The 17994-nt window shown below is 36.6% G+C and overlaps 2 protein-coding genes across 6 annotated transcripts in view; one reads left to right on the top strand and one right to left on the bottom strand.

Annotated features, from left to right (window-relative positions):
- The window catches only part of PPP4R3B (protein phosphatase 4 regulatory subunit 3B), a 61729-nt gene extending 49011 nt beyond the window's left edge, over positions 1 to 12718 (top strand). For 2 of the 3 annotated variants that reach the window (XM_036263478.1, XM_036263480.1), the window contains 3 exons: positions 263 to 447; positions 1695 to 1897; positions 11058 to 12718. In XM_036263478.1, coding sequence (XP_036119371.1) covers positions 263 to 447; positions 1695 to 1897; positions 11058 to 11153 — 484 coding nt within the window. In that variant the 3' untranslated portion in view covers positions 11154 to 12718. The remainder of the gene's footprint in view (positions 1 to 262; positions 448 to 1694; positions 1898 to 11057) is intronic. The other variant, XM_036263479.1, reaches the window with a different exon arrangement.
- Positions 12719 to 14067: 1349 nt separating this feature from the next.
- Positions 14068 to 17994, bottom strand: part of CFAP36 (cilia and flagella associated protein 36) — a 33916-nt gene continuing 29989 nt past the window's right edge. The window contains exons 8-11 of one of the 3 annotated variants that reach the window (XM_036262933.1): positions 16632 to 16771; positions 16293 to 16436; positions 15650 to 15747; positions 14068 to 14165 (exon numbers count right to left, since the gene is read on the bottom strand). In XM_036262933.1, coding sequence (XP_036118826.1) covers positions 14129 to 14165; positions 15650 to 15747; positions 16293 to 16436; positions 16632 to 16771 — 419 coding nt within the window. In that variant the 3' untranslated portion in view covers positions 14068 to 14128. Of the gene's footprint in view, positions 14166 to 15576; positions 15748 to 16286; positions 16437 to 16631; positions 16772 to 17994 lie in introns of those variants that run through there. The other 2 variants (XM_036262932.1, XM_036262934.1) reach the window with 2 other exon arrangements.

Below are 17994 nucleotides of genomic sequence, written 5' to 3'. Positions count from 1 at the left end.
TTGGATCTGAATGTTACCCAGAAATTTTCTTTCCATCATTAGATAGGACAGGGTTATATATAGAAGGGTAGGATATCCTCCCTACCCTAAATTTTTTATATGAAAAATTACTGCTCCATATTATAAAGATAAATTTTTAGTTTATAAACATTACCCAGTTAAAATTACTTCAGCTTCTCTTAGTTATACATAATTGTTCTCAAATTTAATCTTATCATGAATTTTAAAGCATTACTCAATGTTTATGGTATGTTTCTTACAGTGTGCCATCTATATTGCGTAGTAACAGATTTCGCAGAGATGCAAAAGCCTTGGAAGAGGATGAAGAAATGTGGTTCAATGACGAAGAAGAGGAGGAAGGAAAAGCAGTTGTGGCACCCGCAGAAAAATCTAAGCCAGAAGATGATTTTCCAGATAGTTATGAAAAATTTATGGAGACTAAGAAAGGTATTAAAAATTTGAATTTTTGACTAGTGCACCTCTTATAATTATTATAGAAGCTATTCATAAAGATACAATATCAAGAGAAATAAAAGTAAATAAAATCCCCCCTGTCTTTCCAGAGAACTAATCACTTTAATTCTATGGCCTGAGAAATTGCCATTATTGGATTACTGTCCTGCATATATCATCTAAATGTTTAATAAAAATGTATATCTTGAAAGGAAAAAGCATTTCCTGGACTTTATATAAGTTTCTGATTTTGAATGTGAGATTTCTAAAGGTATTTATTATTAGTTAGTGTTTCATTATTACATTTTCCCTGAAACTGTTGTTCTCAGCCTCACTCATTTTCCACTCATTAATGCTAAAAGTTCCATTTATTTTAGCCTGCTGGAGCAAATAGGCATTTATAATGTCCTAAGGAATAGGTACCTTTTAGTAGCAGATTCTTCCACCTTTACTCATTACAGGCACTGTGCTGACTACTGTTGAAAGAGGCAATGAGGCAAAACTTGAAGTACTATATCCAGTTAAGAAGCTTATACCAATAAAATAGTAGCAACTAGACATTGAAGGGTGGTAAACACCTAACTCATAAAAGAAACCCACACAAGAACATGGTATATTCAGGAAATAGACTGATAGACATGATCATATCATTGTCTTTAGGCTTTTGAAATAATAACTTGTGGGAGAGATTAAGTGTTTACAAGGAGCATGGAAGTATAGAGTCAGTGAGTGGAAGCTGCAGGGAGACAAAGAGTCAGGCAACTAATGAGTCCTTGGAAATGTCCTGGATACAGCAGTGTAGAATTCTACCATAGGGTGTGGCTGATTTGTTACATGGTTCTTTTTTTTTATGTTTTTACTGATTTTAGAGAGAGAGAGAAAAACATCGATGGATTGCCTCCTGTGAGCACCCTGACCCAGGATCAAACCCACAACCTGGATATGTGCCCTGACCAGGAATTGAACTGGCGATCTTTTGGTGCATGGAACAACATTCACCAACTGAGCCACACCAGCCAGGGCTTGTTATATAATTCTTAAGGTCCTTTCTAATCCTGAGATTTCTAAGATTCCAGCTAATAAAGACATCTCTGTACACATCATGCTCCTCTTCTCTTTTAGTTCTTATAAAGCGAAGACAATGTTTCATTATTTATCAGTTTTAAAATTATTGTTCTTTTCAGATGTTTTTACTTAGCAATATTTACTAATATTGGTTCAAATGTTTACTTTTGCTTTAGCAAAAGAAAGTGAAGACAAGGAAAACCTTCCCAAAAGGACATCTTCTGGTGGCTTCAAATTTACTTTCTCCCACTCTGCCAGTGCTGCTAATGGAGCAAACAGTACAAACAGTAAATCTGTAGTGGCACAGACACCACCAGCAAGTTCTAATGGATCCTCTTCCAAAACTACAAACTTGGCTACATCAGTAACAGCCACCAAGGTATGTGAAACTGCTCTACACGTAAATAAACTGCCTTTCTTCATCTGTAAAATTATTTTATATTTACTAAAGAAAAAATGGATAATAAAATAATTTCAAAGAAAATAATGTTGTACATGTCATCAGAGAATATGACTGCTAACTTTTTTGTTATTAATCCTCACCAGAGGATATTTTTTCCTTTGATTTTTAGAGAGAATGGAAGAGGGTTGGGAGAACAGACATTGATGTGAGAGAGAGACATCAATTGATTGCCTCCCACACATGCCCTTGATGGGGAATCAAGCCTGTATCCCTTGAGTGCGTGGGCCAACACTCTAACCACTGAGTGACACTGGCCAGGACAACTTACTGCTAACATTTGATTGATTTTTCTTTAGGTATGTCGCTTTCTTTATCTGACATATAATAGTTTTATATCCTGCTTTTCTTTATTGCAAGAATTTTTTTTTTTTTTTTAATCCTCACCTGAGGACATTTTTTTCCATTTTTTGTTCAGATAGAGTGGGAGGGAGGGAGAGAGAGAAACATCAACGTGAAAGGGACACATCGAGTGGCTGCCACCCACACAACCAACCAGGGCCAGGGACAAACTACAACTGAGGTACGTGCCCTTAGCGGGAACCGAACCCGGGTCTCTCTGGACCGCAGGCAGGCGCTTTAACTGCTGAGCCAAACCGGCCAGGGCTATTTAAGAAATTTTATGTTATTAAAACATTGTTCATGACTGTAGAATTTCATTTTATTTAGATGTATCATATTTTAAGAGTCCTCTCCCCTAGTAATTTTTTGGAGCACATAAGTTGATTCTGATAGTTCACTGGTATGAGGACTAGTGTTGTTGCATTTTAAATTATTTTCTTGGATAAACAAGTAGAATGTTTTTATACATAGTGTCAGATTTCTCCCAGAAAGTCTATGCTGATTTATGTTGTATGAGTCTGCTTGGCTCACTGCAGCTTTGCCAGTGATGTTACTATTATTTTTAACCTTTGCCAGTCAGGGAGAAGAGACATATCTTATTCCCAATTATGTGTCTTTTGTTAGTAGTTATGTTGAATGTTAGCCTTTTGAATTTGCTCTTCTGTAAATTATCTGTTCATAGTCTTCCTTTTAAAAGGAAGCTTATGTTTTCTTGATATGAATGAATCTTTAATTAAGGATATTAGCTTTTTTGTCATTAGATTAGCAAATGTATTTCCCATTGATTACTTTTTTATATACAAGTTTAAATTTTATATGAAACTTATTTTCTTTCATTTATATTTTTATTATATATAATCATTCTTTTCCCCAAAATAGAGTAGCTTAAAATAAAAAGGCATAAACATAGGGCAACTGTTAGTGTAAGAGTAAAAGGACAAGACATGGGAAAATGCCCTAGTAGAAAACCTAACTGAAGTTATGCTTCTAGTTCTGAACACAAAATACAAGTCTCAGTTTTTTGTTTTACAGAATTGTAGAATCCTTATTCAGTATTAGAGTGAGGTATGCTCTTGAATTTTATTGACAGAAGTAACATTTTCAATAGAACTCTACTGTTTTGGAAATACATATTTTGTTTTTTTACTAGAAATTTTAAAATAAATATTCACTTCTTGATAGAACAATTCAGTGTAATATTGTGACACTATATTAAGAATATTTGAGCCCTGGCCGGTTTGGCTCAGCGGTTGGAGCGTCGGCCTGCGGTACAGAGAGACCCGGGTTCGGTTCCCGCTAAGGGCACCTACCTCAGTTGCAGTTTGTCCCCGGCGCTGGTTGGTCGTGCGGGTGGCAGCCACTCGATGTGTCCCTTCACATCGATGTTTCTTTCTCTCTCTCTTCCTCTCTCTCCCTCCCTCTCTGTCTGAACAAAAAAATGCAAAAATGTCCTCGGGTGAGGATAAAAAAAAAGTATTTGATGTGGAGTTATATTACTGGGGTTCAAATCTTGGCTGTGCCTTTTACTAGCTGTTTGACCTTAAGTAAGTTAGTTCATCTCTCTGGGCCTTAGTTTTCTCATTTTAAACTAGGATAAAATAACACCTACTTTATAGGCTTGTTGTGAAGATCAGATTATTTAATAAATGCAAAGAGTGTAGCACCTTCTTTTTGGCATCTTCTCAACATATATAGCTTTTTTGTTTTAATCAAAGTAAAATAAGCACTTACTTTTCAAAAGTCAAATAGTATTGAAAGTACTAAAAAAATTGTCTCCTTTTCCTCCCCACAGGGATAGCTTTGAACTCTTCTAGCTGTATCTTTTATTTCCAAATAATACAGTAATATTGCCATGTTGCTTTACAAAGTTTAGACATAATTTATTAAATTATTTTTATGGTAGATGAGAATTTAGCACACATGAATACTCCTTGCCACATCGTCACCCTGTTTCTCCCTATATTACACTTTTATATTAAAATATTACTTGATAATATTATAGCTATAATGACAATATAAATATTTTTTATTATTTTTTGCTTTTTTCTATACTGTTTTTCTCTTTCCTACAATAAATGTCACTTTTTTTTCATTTGTTGCCTTAGTTACTATAGCCTCTCACTAATTTTTTTCAGTACTTCTCAGATTAGTCCCACATAGACTCCCTCTTGAAGACATCTCTTTTGAAGTCTCCCATTCTGTTCTAGCCAAGATTAATTGCTCTCTAGACTTGCTGCAGAGCTGTTGTTTTAAGGCTGCCTCTGCCATTATCCTAATATTTCCTTTTCCCTCTCTCCTTTTCTTGTGTTGATTATTTCTGGATCTCATTTCTCTGTTCTCTCTTTGAATTTCCCTCTCATTTTGGGAGTGCATATCCTCTAATAGTTTCCTGAATAAAGAATACCACAAGAGATAAAAGTTGAGACCTTGCATATATTAATATGTCTTGAAACCTGATTGACAGTTTAACTGAATGTAAAACTGTATTGGAAGTACTTTTCTTTCAAAAATTTGAAGTTATTGCCCTGGCCAGTTTGGCTCAGCGGTTGAAGCGTCAGCCTGCGGTCCAGAGAGACCCGGGTTCGGTTCCCGCTAAGGGCACGTACTTCAGTTGCAGTTTGTCCCCGGCCCTGGTTGGTCGTGCGGGTGGCAGCCACTCGATGTGTCCCTTCACGTCGATGTTTCTCTCTCTCTCTCTCCCTTCCTCTCTCTCCCTCCCACTCTATCTGTACAAAAAATGGAAAAATGTCCTCAGGTGAGGATAAAAAAAAAAAAAAAAAAATGATTAAAAAATTTGAAGTTATTGCTGCCAATACCAATTATATTCTTATTTCTGATCCTTCATGTGTGATTGTATTTTCTTCTTGGAAGCATTTAGGGCTTTATTCGTGCATTCTGAAATTTTATGATGCTATACTTCAGGCGTTCTCAGCTGAACAATCCTCTCCTTCAGTTTTGGAACATTTAATCCTCCTTTATTATAACTTAATATTTGGATGTTGGGTCTTCTATGGATCTTACAATTTTCATAATTTGTCTCTCCTAGTACTCATTTTTTAAACTAAATTTTCTATTTTCTTGGTTATTTTTCTTGAGTTTTTGTTGTTTGTTTTTTAAGTTATGTTTTTTCTTGATTTTATAGAGGGCAGAAGGGAGAGAGAGAAACATCAGTGAGAGAGAAACATCTATCTGCTGCCTCTTGCACACCCCCTACTGGGGATCAAGCCTATAACCCAAGCATGTGCCCTGACTGGGAATTAAACCAGTGACCTCTTGGTGCATGGGCCAACATTCAACTAACTGAACCACACCAGCCAGGGTATTTCCTTGAGTTTTTAATTTATTATTTTTCCAGATAATTTTTTGCTTATGAATGAGCAAAATCAAGTACAAGTACAAACACATTTTTCACCTTTTTTTTTTTTTTCCTCACCAAAGGATATTTTTCCATTTATCTTCAGATAGAATGGGAGGGAGAGAGAGAGAGAGAGAAATAATTGATGTGAGAGAGACACATCGATTGGTTGTCTCCCACATGACCCCGACCAGGGACAGGGATCAAAGCACAACCAAGCATACATGCCCTTGACCAGAATCAAACTCGTGACTCTTTGGTCTGCAGGCCAACACTCTAACCACAGAGACAAACCAGCCAGGGCCATTTTTCACTTTTTTTTTTCCCACAGTAAATAACAAATTGCTGAATACATTTGTTCTACACCTTTTGGGGGACAGGGAGAAAAACAGTGATTGTTCTTGGAAAACAAATTAATTGTTTACTCATTCTAGACTAACCCAAAAATTTGCAATTAAACAAGATTGGAGTTCACAGAAGTATAGCACTAGTTAGATTGGCTCTCAACTTTCTTCAGTGAACTGTGACCACATTTCTAAGGCAGGTTTTTTATCACTAATGGCTCCTTAGCCATTTTCACAGTGTTAATTCACTGCAATCAACCTTGATTGGTTCTTAAAATTAAATAGATCGGGTGTGAACTGTTTCTATTTTTCTTTGCAAGGCATCCCAAAGCTCTAATATACTTCTAAAAATCACTCTCTATCACTTTTGCTAATGATTAAAAAGAAAATTAAGGAAGATCTATTCTTTATTTCAGAAAGGTGTTTCTATTTTTTTTTTTTTTTTTTTTTTTTTTTTACTTTTTTTTCTTTATTGATTTTAGAGAAGAAGGGGGAGGGAGAGATGGAAACATCGATGAGAGAGAACATCGATTGGATACCTCCTGCACACCCCCCACTGGGGATTGGGCGGCCCACTACCTGGGCATGTGCCCTGACCGGGAATCAAACCGGTGACCTCTTGGTGCATGGGGTCGACGCTCAACCACTGAGCCACACCGGCCAGGCTCTATTCTTTATTTTATTGAGTAGAGGATAATTCTTGAATTCTGTCTCCTTAGATTGGTTACTATAATGAATTATATTAATGGTTCCCTAACTTACAATTTTTTTTTTTTTTTTTTATCCTCACCTGAGGATTTTTTTTTGTTTTTTCCATTTTTGGTACAGATAGAGTGGGAGGGAGAGAGAGGAAGGGAGAGAGAGTGAGAAACATCGACGTGAAGGGACACATCGAGTGGCTGCCACCCGCACGACCAACCAGGGCCGGGGACAAACTGCAACCGAAGTACGTGCCCTTAGCGGGAACCGAACCCAGGTCTCTCCGGACCGCAGGCCGACGCTCTAACCGCTGAGCCAAACTGGCCAGGGCCTAACTTACAATTTTTTATTGGTTTGTTCAGATCAGAAAAATCAATGTTTCTTCATATGTCTTTGTTGCTATTACCATTTGTTTTGATCCCTCTTTCATATTGGAAACTTTCCTCAAGTATTTTTGGTGCTTAGATTTTCTTTCATATTAAAAAGTAAGGAAGATTTTTAACTAAAGTGCCAAGACAACTCAATGAAGGAAAGAATAATCTTTTCAATAAATGGTGTTTGGACAGCTGGATATCCACATGCAGAAGGATAAAGTGGACCATGCTTCACAGCATGTTTACAGAGCTTAACTCAAATTTGATAAAAGGCCCTGGCTGGGTGGCTCAGTTGGTTGGAGCATCATCCTGTATACCAAAAGGTTGTGGGTTCAATTCCTGGCCAGGATGTGTAGGGGAGGCAACCAATCAGTGTTTCTCTCTCACATTGATGTTTCTTCCTCCTATCCCCCACCACCTTCCTCTCTCTCTCTAAAAAATAAAGAAATCAATAAATACATCCTTGGGTAAGGATAAAAAATATATATATATATGTAAAGAATGGATATAAGTTTTAAATGTTAGAGTTAAAATTATAAAACTCTTTAAAAAAACATATGCAAGAATATTCATGGCCTTGAACTGGGCAGTGATTTCTAAGATATAACACCAAAAACATAAGTGTTGCAAAAGAAAAAAATAGTTAACTTGGACATCCTCAAAATTAAAAACTTGCATGCTTCAAAGCACACTGTCATAAAGTGAAAAGGCAACCTACAGAATGGGAGAAATATTTTCAGATCATGTATCTGATAAGGAACTGGTAATCCAGAATATACAAAGAACTCTTAAACCTCAACATGACAACCAGTTTTTAAAATGGCCATTTGAATATACATTTTTCCAAAGAAGATACACAAATGGACCATATAAACACACAAAATGGTGATCAGTAGCATTAGTCATTAGGAAAATGCAGATCAAACCACAATGAGATTCGCACTGTCTGGTTTGGCTCAACAGTTAAAGCATCAGCCCTCCAACCAAAGGGTTGCAGATTCGATTCCCGGCCATGGTCCGGCTTGTGTGGGAGGCAACCAGTTAATGTGTGTTTCTCACATAGATGTTTCTCTCTCCCTCCTTCCCTTCAAAAAAAATAAAATAACAGTGACATTCTACTTCACACCTACTAGTACAGTTATAATAAAAAGGATGGACAAAAACGTGCTGATGAGGATGTAGAGAAATTACAACCCTTATACATTGTTGATAGGGATGTAAAAGGGTGCAGCAGCTTTGGAATACAGTCTGGCAGTTGCCCAAAAAAAGTTCAGTTCCACTCCTAAATATATACCTAAGAGAGCAAAGACATGTCCACACTAAAACTTATACATGAATATTAAACAGCATTATTCATAATAGCCAAAAAGTAGGAACAAGCCAAATGTCCCATCAACTGATAAATGAATAAACAAAATGTGATATATGCATAACAATGGATATATTTGGCCATAAAGAGGAGTAAAGTATTGATACATGCTACATAGATAAACCTAAAAACATTATTCGAGGTGAAATAAGCCAAATACAAAGGCCGCATATTGTGTTCCATTTATACAAACTGTCCAGAAAAAGCAAATTCATAGAAACAGATTAGTGGTTGCCAGGAGCTCGAAGGAGGGAGGAATGGGGAGTGACTGCTAATGGGTATGGTTTTGGGGGAGAGGGGTGAAACATACAGGCGTTGATAAAAAATGTTCTGGAATTAGTGGTGATGATTGCACAACTTTATGAATATTCTAAAACCCCTAAATTGTACACTTTACCAAGGTGAATTTTACAGTATATGAATTATGTCTCAATTTTTTAAATGAGGCAGTTCAAAAAACAATTAGAAGAGCCTGTTGATAAGGACTTCATATAAAGAACTACAGCAGCTCTGGCCAGTTAGAGCCGAGCGTCAGCATTCAGACCAATGAGTCGCAGGTTTGATTTCAGTCAAGGGCACGTACCTGGGTTGCAGTTCATCCCTGGCTCTGATAAGGGTTGTGTGGGAGGCAACCAGTCAATATGTCCCTCTCACGTTGATGTTTCTCCCTCCATCCCTCCCTCCCTTCCTCCCTCCCTCGCACTCTATCTGAAGATAAATAGAAAAATATCCTCCGTTGAGGATTTAAAACAAACAAAAAACTGCAGCAAGTGCCCTGGTTTTCTCAGGGAGTGTTATGTGTTGTGTTGGTTTGTTTTCTCCTGTGGAGCAACCAAGCTTTTACAGACTTAAGTAGTTTACTGTACCTGGCAAGTAGAAACTTACCTGTTGGTGTTCTGAGAGACTAGATAGGAAAGAGCTTGGGGGGAGAGGGGCGGTCACTGCTCAGTATACAGAATTTAAATTTATTCTTCCATTTTCAACCTGGTGCTTTACCCTTGCTCTTCACTGTGCTTGAAGGGCAGAGCCTTTCTGGTTCATTTTCTTTAGAGTTGGCAGTGATGGAATAGCAGGAATCTCCTGGAGGAGGGTGGGGATGCAGGGGGGGAATGGATTATAGAATTGAGGGCTCAGGCCCTGGCCGGTTTGGTTCAGCGGTTAGAGCATCAGCCTGTGGTCCAGAGAGACCCGGGTTCAGTTCCCGCTATAAGGGCGCGTGCCTCGGTTGCAGTTTGTCCCCAGCCCTGATTGGGTCATGTGGGTGGCAGCCACTCCATGTGTTCCTTTCACGCCGATGTTTCTCTCTCTCTCTCTCTCTCCCTCCTGCTCTATCTGAACAAAATATTTAAAAAATGCCCTCGGGTGAGGATAAAAAAATTTTTTTTAAAAAAGAATTGAGGGCTCAGTTATCTGTTTAACTGACGTGACTTAACTGTCTTCCCTTCTTTCCCCAGTATTTTGGTGCCTTTATTTCCTACTACTTTCTTAGGTTAAGTCATATCAGTTCGTCCTTGACATTCTCCTCTGTTAAAAATGAATTACTACTAACTCTTGCCTCTGATTTCTCTTTTCTAAAAAAGTCTTAACATCTTTCACCTGTTTTCTCCTTTCTTGTTTTTTGTTATATTGTGTGTGTGCATGTGTGGTATTGTTTTTCCTTTTTTAATTTCTTTGATTTTAGTGAGGTTTCAGGAGACAGCGGAAGTAAATGCATTTATCAGTCTTCCGGCAATTTAGTCAGCTTGACCTCTCCTCTAATTATACAAATGTAATACTTTTTAAAAATTAGCACTAAGAAAGAAAAAAAAGTAGATGAATTTTATTTATGAATAGATGCAAAACTCCTTAACAGTTTAACCTATCCATATGATATTCCATATACAGAGATGATTCTCAATCAATTTCATTAATAGATGAGAAAAGCTATTGTCAGAAACACAATTTTTTTAAGAGAATATACTACCCTGGGAAAGCTATCTAAATGTCCAACAGGGAATTTAACAATGATGGTATATTCATACCATGGAATACAGAACTCTGTCTACTAACATCAAAATCTTTCTATAATGTATTAAATGAACACAATTGTACAAGAGTAGACATCATTGCAATCTGATATTTGTTTAAAAACAGTACATTTAAAGCTGTATATTAAAAATCTGGAATCCATCAAATTCTTCACAGGATGCATCTTTGGATTATAGGCTTTTTACTTCCAATATTTCACATTTTGTAAATTCATTCTTTTTAAGGTAAATGAGATTTTTTAATGTATGTGAGTGTGAGTGTGTGTGTGTGTGTGTGTGTGTGTGTGTGAAAAATGAACGAGTTCATATGCAAGGTCCTTCCAGCTCCAAATGTCATGATTCTTTGTCAGCCCTACTATTTGGAAATATAGCTATTTTTTCCACTGTGAAATTTTGCTGAATTGAATTGTGAAATATCATTAAAAATCCAAAACTAATAGAAAAGTTGAAGGTAACTAAGAATGCCACCAGTTATTACTGTGTTCCTAATTTCAGGCAATTCCTTTATCAGATTCAGATATATCTATTTAAGTTACATATGTATTTTAAAATATTTTATTCTTCAATAGGGAAGTTTGGTTGGTTTAGTGGATTATCCAGATGACGAAGAGGAAGATGAAGAAGAAGAAACATCTCCCAGGAAAAGACCTCGTCTTGGCTCATAAAATATTTACTGGAGACCCTTAACATGTGGTCTGACTAAAATGCTACAACTGTTCAATGAGCTGAAAATCTAAATCAGAACGCTTTCTCACTTGAACTTATAAATATGCAAGGAGTAGCAAAGACACTCGGTGTATCAGCTAGGAGAGTAGAGTTTACTTCTGTAAAAACCAGGCTTCCCAGGAACCTGATCGCTTGCTAGTAATGAAGGGGTTGCCTTACGGGCTGTCATAAAAAAGTTAGTAACCAGAACCTGGGAGATAGTTTCTAAGCAAGGAAGCTCTCAGGTTTGGGGATGGTTTTAGGGGAGGGACAAGGTTGATAAAATAATATTAATGCAGGGTTGCTCCAGGGGGTATCGATCTAGAAACAATTATAAAACTTCAGTTGAAAACCCAATAACATTACTTGTATAATGGTGCTGGCCATGTTGTTCTTTTAATCAGTTGCCTCTTTTTAAAATAAATTTTTATGGAAAACAAATTCAACTATCATAAAAAATGAAGTTAAACTATTGAGGCCATTTCTTTGAAGATTTATCAGAAATTCAGCTTTTCTATGTAGTTGGAGGTAAGTACACCCTGTATTACAGGCACATGTTGAGTTTTCTACACCAGAAATTTTCATATGTATTTTGATGGAAAACAAACTGGATTCAAAATGGACAGTTTTGTTAATGTAACTTTAAAATCAGCACTTACAGAGATAAGAGATGCCAAGAATCAGTACAGTAGTATTCCAAAATGATTTTCTCTAGAAAAGTAGTAGATTGAACAGAATGTTTTCAACTGGCTAGCAGTACGGTCTTTTGTGGAAGAACTTTGAAGTTACTTTCTGCTTTGTTGGTAAATTGTCTCTCTCCAGAGCTGCAGGCAATTTTAAAAGTGTAATTTATAAGGACTAACTTACAAAGAAGAGTGCTGAATTAAGTGGAATTTAATATCAGGCCGTTTTGATCCAAGAAGTTACTTCATTATCAAAGTCAGCGTGCAGCACAGGAAGATTTTCCATAAACAAACAAGGTGTAATATGAAAGCTGCTTTTTTTTTTTTTTTTTTTTTTTTTTAAAAGAGTAAAAGCACATTCCATGTACGTAAATGAATTTAAAATAGTAAGTTGAGGCAAACAGTTAAGAGGTTTTATTTTTAGAACAAGCAAGTTAACTGTAAATATTTTAATGTTAGTTTGCTTATCTATGATCTGAGATAATGCTGAGAAAAATGTCCCCCAAACTACAATTTAATGCATTGGGAAAAAAAATAAAAATAGTGATTCCAGCTACAATCTTCAGATCACCCTTGTAATGTGTTATGGGTCCATTTTTCTTGGAATAGCTTAAACTAAAGCAATTTTCCCTGTTTTGGAGATTTTGTAGTTAATTTTAATTTTGGCTATTGTTTGGAAAAGATGGGCTGTCTGTGTAGATATGAAGTATAGTTTTTCCATAAAACAGATGTTTATTTTGTATTAAAAATACCACTGTACTTGTTTTACACCATTTGTATACATGTGGTGATATTAATGCTGATCTGTAAAATTCAGGAATTAAAATGTGACCCTGTAATTCTATGATTGTTTTTGTTTGGTTTATTGTAAATATAAGTTAATTCCATTTGAGATATGTCCATTTTACAATTATCTTTTAAAAACAAATAAAGTGTCCATATTTATTATAAACCACTAGGTCATACACCACTCTGAATGAAAGAATCCTAAACAAACAAGAGTCAAATATCACTGACTCTACTTATAGGTATGTCCTGGGCAAATAAAGTCCCAGCCCCAAAGCATCACAGCATGGGGTATTACCATCTCTTTGATAACAGGTACACATATAATGAAAAAGACCTTCCACCTCATAAGGCAAGTGATTTAGATGATTTAAACCAAGATCAGTAACATTACCATATGAATACATTTTCTTTCAAACATGTTATATCAAGCCCCTTCACTCTGCTCTTGCTGAATTTTCTCTTATCATCTAGGAAGCCCAAGCCCAGGCCGAAAGCTTTTCCCTACTTACACTTGTCTCTTCCTGATTAAGTAATTTTAAGTTCCAGTAGGAACTATTACCTTTATATCTTATGAAGAGTTTCTTTAGTTTTCCTTTCTGAAGAACTGCCATGAGGCTTTAAACATCATTGTTTATAGGAACCTTTTCTTATAGCACGAATGTGAATGCTTTTTTGAATTACAGGGTAACACTTTTCTTGGTACATATGCTTATCCACAATGATATGAGAACAGGACTTAAAATAGCCCTTAAAAGAATAACTGTTAAGATTCTACATGTTAGCTGCTCTTAAATTACTACCCTCAGGCAGATCAGGATTTTTATAGCTTTATCTTCACTCAGTGAAGCAAGCCAGAGCCCACATTTGTATGCCTGAGGTTCTCTTAAACTTTTATCTGTAAACATGTATCCAATATAAAAACTATTTTTAATAAAAAGTTACATGAAACAGATTTCTGTGTTTTAATCACTAGTTTTTCCTTGTCCACTAAGTGATAAAAATGGAACTAATGTAATACTGGTTTTCTCTGCAGGTTGAAAGTTTGGAACTAAACTAATTTTGGTATCCCTTTGTAAAAGTAACTGATATTAAGGAAATTAGATGGAATTATAGGTTAAACCTCAGAAGTGGCCCATAAGTAGAAAAAAGGGGTGTTTGTGGGATGACAAGACACAGGAAGTTTCTGAAAGAAAAGTCTTCTGCTACACAGTCCCTGACTTTTTATTGTTCAGCTAAACAATTTTTTGACTTTATGATGAGGCAGAAGTGATATGGACGCAGTACAAACCATACTTCGAATTTTGAATTTCGACCTTTTCCCAGGCTGGTGATAGATGACAGTCCCATGATACTCCACAGCAAGCTACAGCTCCCAGTCAGCCACGAGATCACGAGGATAAACCACCAATAACTGTCAAGTGTACTGTTTTGCCAGGGGTTTCTGGATACTCTATTTTATGTTTTCACACCCCATGTCTACAAAACACCCATCTGTGTCTCCTTCTGGTGACAAGCAGAGGAAGGCAATTACTCTTAAGATGAAACTTAAGATAACTGCCCAACTGAAGACTAGTATAAGTGTTCTGAGCACATGCAAGGTAGGCAGGGCTAAGCTATGATGTTCAGTAGGTTAGGTATATTAAACACATTTTCAACTTATCATATTTTCACTTGGGTTTATTGGAACATAACCCCATCATAAGTAAAGGAGCATCTGTATTCTGGTTATCTTTTTTTTTTCTTTACTGATTTTAGAGAGGAAGGGAAGGGAGAGAGATAGGAACATCAATTGGCCGCCTCCTGCATGCCCCCCACTGGGGATCAGGCCTACAACCTGGGCATGTGTCCTGACCAGGAATGGAACCAGCCACCTCTTGGTGCATGGGTCGATGCTCAACCACTGAGCCACACCAGCTGGGCTATTCTGGTTATCTTGAAGCAAGCAGACTACAGAAAACCATCCAGGATCCCTTCACATACAAAAGATCTGCACTCCTGGCAGTATTCCCCTTACTGGGCTCAGTTGATTGTTCCTGTTATCTATTTTAATAGTAGCTTTCCTAGAAAGAATAATTGAGTATTTTTACCACCACCACCACCCATCTATTTTCCAAGTCCTGTTTGCTCCTGCCTCAAATGCAAGATGCTCAGAGCATCTTACCACTGCCAAAGATATCTACTCTTATCATTGAATAATCTTATACCTGCTGTACCCACAACTGCTCTGCACCAGACTCGCCCAATAGTATCCATAGAGCAGCCACACATCTTTGTTACATGAACATTATGATCATGTAACTTCTCTGCTTTAAAACTTTGGTGACTTCCCAGTGCCTTAAAATTTTAAATCCTCATATTGTCTTCAAGGGCCTATAAATCAGTACTCCACCTATCTCCAATTTCATGTTAACCCTCTCCCCGTCAATCTGTATATACTCCAACCATACCAATGGCTCCTTAGTATGTGCTTTATTTTCCTGCTGCAGGACCTAAGTGGTGTTTTTTTCCCCTTTCTCCCTGCAATTAGCCTTCCAATCAGCTTAAACATTGCTTTCTCAAGGAGGCACGGCCAGCCCTGCTTATAGCAAGCACTGCACTTTTTCCTTCTAACACTTTATTCTTTGGGCCTCCTTCGCCAGTGCCGTAAAAGCAGAGACCCAGTGGATCTAGTTGACTACTGTATCCTTAGTATTTAGCACAATGCTTAGCAGAAACAATAGGTAACCATGTTTGAATGAATGAATGCACTATCGATTAGTTTTCTATACCTTCTCTCCAAGAAATATTTATATTAAACTGGTCAGCATAAGTAGCTGCCTTCTCCAACCGCTCTTTACCTTAAATGTTTACTAAAACAATAATAATAAGTGTATTTGCATTTATAAACACAAGTATTTGAAACTACCAGGTCCAGTGTAAGGATTAAATAATTTATTTTTAAGAAAATTTGAATTTCTGTTTTGCTAAATTGGTTTTAAATTTACTTATTAATAACTTCTTCTTTAAGTTTCTCTGCAAGCAGTCTCCTCTTTAGTAATGTTTGCTTCTCCTCTGCTGTCATTTCTGGCTTCTCTGTCATCTCCTTTTAAAAAAAAAAGAAAGAAAGAAAAAGAAAAGGAAAAAATTGGCTACAGTATAAAATGGGTTCATTTGTCTAAAATTTCCAACACACTGCCTTGAACAAAGAATAGAGCATTTTTAGTAAAAAAAAATTTCTAAGTCACACATGGACTAAGTTCCCTAAATCTCTTCTTTGTAAAAATCTCTTCCTGGGGAAGCCTCCTGGAGGTGGCAGCAAGGATACTGATGCTCTGCTCTATGACAAAGTATTTCAAGAGGCTCAGGTAAAATAGACTGCTGACCCTTAAACACTCAGAATAGGACAAGTAAAGAAATAAGAAAATGTATAATGAAGCTGCTATTATTGTTTCTAACTCTCAAAATCCTCATTACACAACCGTCTCACTCCTAGAAAAGACTTAGCCGTGCTATACTAGCAGGGAGGTTAATGTGAATGGACCTATGGGTAACGTTCATTATTAAGTCTTTCTTCCACATACTTGGATTTCGAGAATTCCACCTCTGGATTTACAAATTTTGACATACTAAGATTAGCTATACCTCTACCTCCCCAGCAGGTTTTGCCTTCTGTTCCATATTTTGCATTTGCTTAGTCCTCATATCCTTTCTCATGGACATCAATTTATCTCTCTTCTGCTTGAGATAGTGTTCTCGTTGCCGGAGCTCTTCCATTCCAAGTGTTGATAAACTCTGGGTCAAAAAAAAATTTTTTTAATTCAAGTCCATATAATAAGTAGCACAGATATCTGACTGATTCAATTACAAGTTTGAGCTCAAGATCATAACTAAAACTAAGTATATGACTGTATAACTGTTTACATTGCTTGCTACTAGTAGTTTGTTATTTTGCTCATAGTTCTTAAAAAGTAATGTTTCTTTACTTACTGCTATTGGTCCTTCAGTGCTTACATGTTCAAAGCCAGGAATCGTCAGGCCTTTTTGTGGGAGGGAGGATGTTTCAGGCAACATTTCCAGCTTTCTTGCCAAAGGTTGCACTGACGAGTTAGCAAAATGCACTTTAACTTCTGGCAGTAATCAGAGATCAAGCAGAACATTATAATATGAAGTATTAGCCTAGGTTCAACAAAACGAGCTAGTACTAATAACACTTGTTTTTTCCTTACATTCATTCAATTAACACACATCGATTCAGTGTCTACACTGTACCAGGCACTGGGTGAGAATAAACATGGTCTCTGTTCTCAAGGACCACAGTTTCTTACAATGACATTTCAACAAATACCAGACTCCTGCCATTTGATACTATGGTACAAAAAGATATAATTCTTATCTAAAGATTAGAACTCTACTATAATGTAATACAAGGTTACCACCTAAGCCAAATAACAGTTCTGAAATCCCTTACTAATAATGTAAATGGTTTCTAAACTTTTGTTTGCAATAAAAACTAAGTGAACTATTTTCAGAACCATTAATGTAAAGCTATAATTTTTGTAGAAGAGTGCCAGTAATATCAATAATTTTTGTTTGTAATATATACTGAAGATAACCATGAACCTACCAACACATTAGAAAAATGTAAAGATTTTAAAGTAAGTAAAACTTGGAAGCAGGTATAAAATGAGCACTCAGTACTTTCCAGTTATTTGGTGACTGTGCCAAGAGACAAGATTAACATGCTAATTGTTTTTCTGAGCCATTTTCTATTATAAGATAAGGTAATTAAAAAACTGTTTTAATTTATTGATTTGAGAGAGAGAGAAATATCAATTTATTTTTCCACTTATTTATGCATTCATCAATTGATTCTTGTATGTGCCCTTACCAGAGACTGAACCCACAACCTTGCCATATCGGGACAACACTCTCACCAACTAAGCTACCCGGCTAGGGCTAGGTGATTAATTTTAAGATAACACATTTTCAGTGTAAGTACAAGGACTATAAAAGACAGCAGTGAGACAAGCAAAGATTAACATAAAAATGCCAGGAACTAAAAGCATAGTGGGAGAACATGATATATATGTCTCGAAATGATTAAAAATCTTGCCAGCATAGTGAAACCAGAAACAGCAAGAAGCCTGCCAGATGGCCAGGGCTCCAGCATGGGGTGAGTGGGCTGCCTGCAGTTCCTGGGAACTTGGGAGAAGAAAAGCTCTTCAGACCCGGACAGGAAGGGAAGTCTCCATGGAAGAGATGAGCCTGGAGCTAACACTCCAACTAACCCAGAGAGCTACAGAACTACCTCAAACAGAAATAAAAATGAGCTTAAACAAGTCAGTCATAA

The sequence above is a fragment of the Molossus molossus genome, unplaced genomic scaffold (assembly GCF_014108415.1).
Source record: "Molossus molossus isolate mMolMol1 unplaced genomic scaffold, mMolMol1.p scaffold_m16_p_15, whole genome shotgun sequence".
Lineage (NCBI taxonomy): Eukaryota > Metazoa > Chordata > Mammalia > Chiroptera > Molossidae > Molossus > Molossus molossus.
Note: the sequence above shows the minus strand (reverse complement) of the source record. Positions and strands in the feature narration are given on the sequence as shown.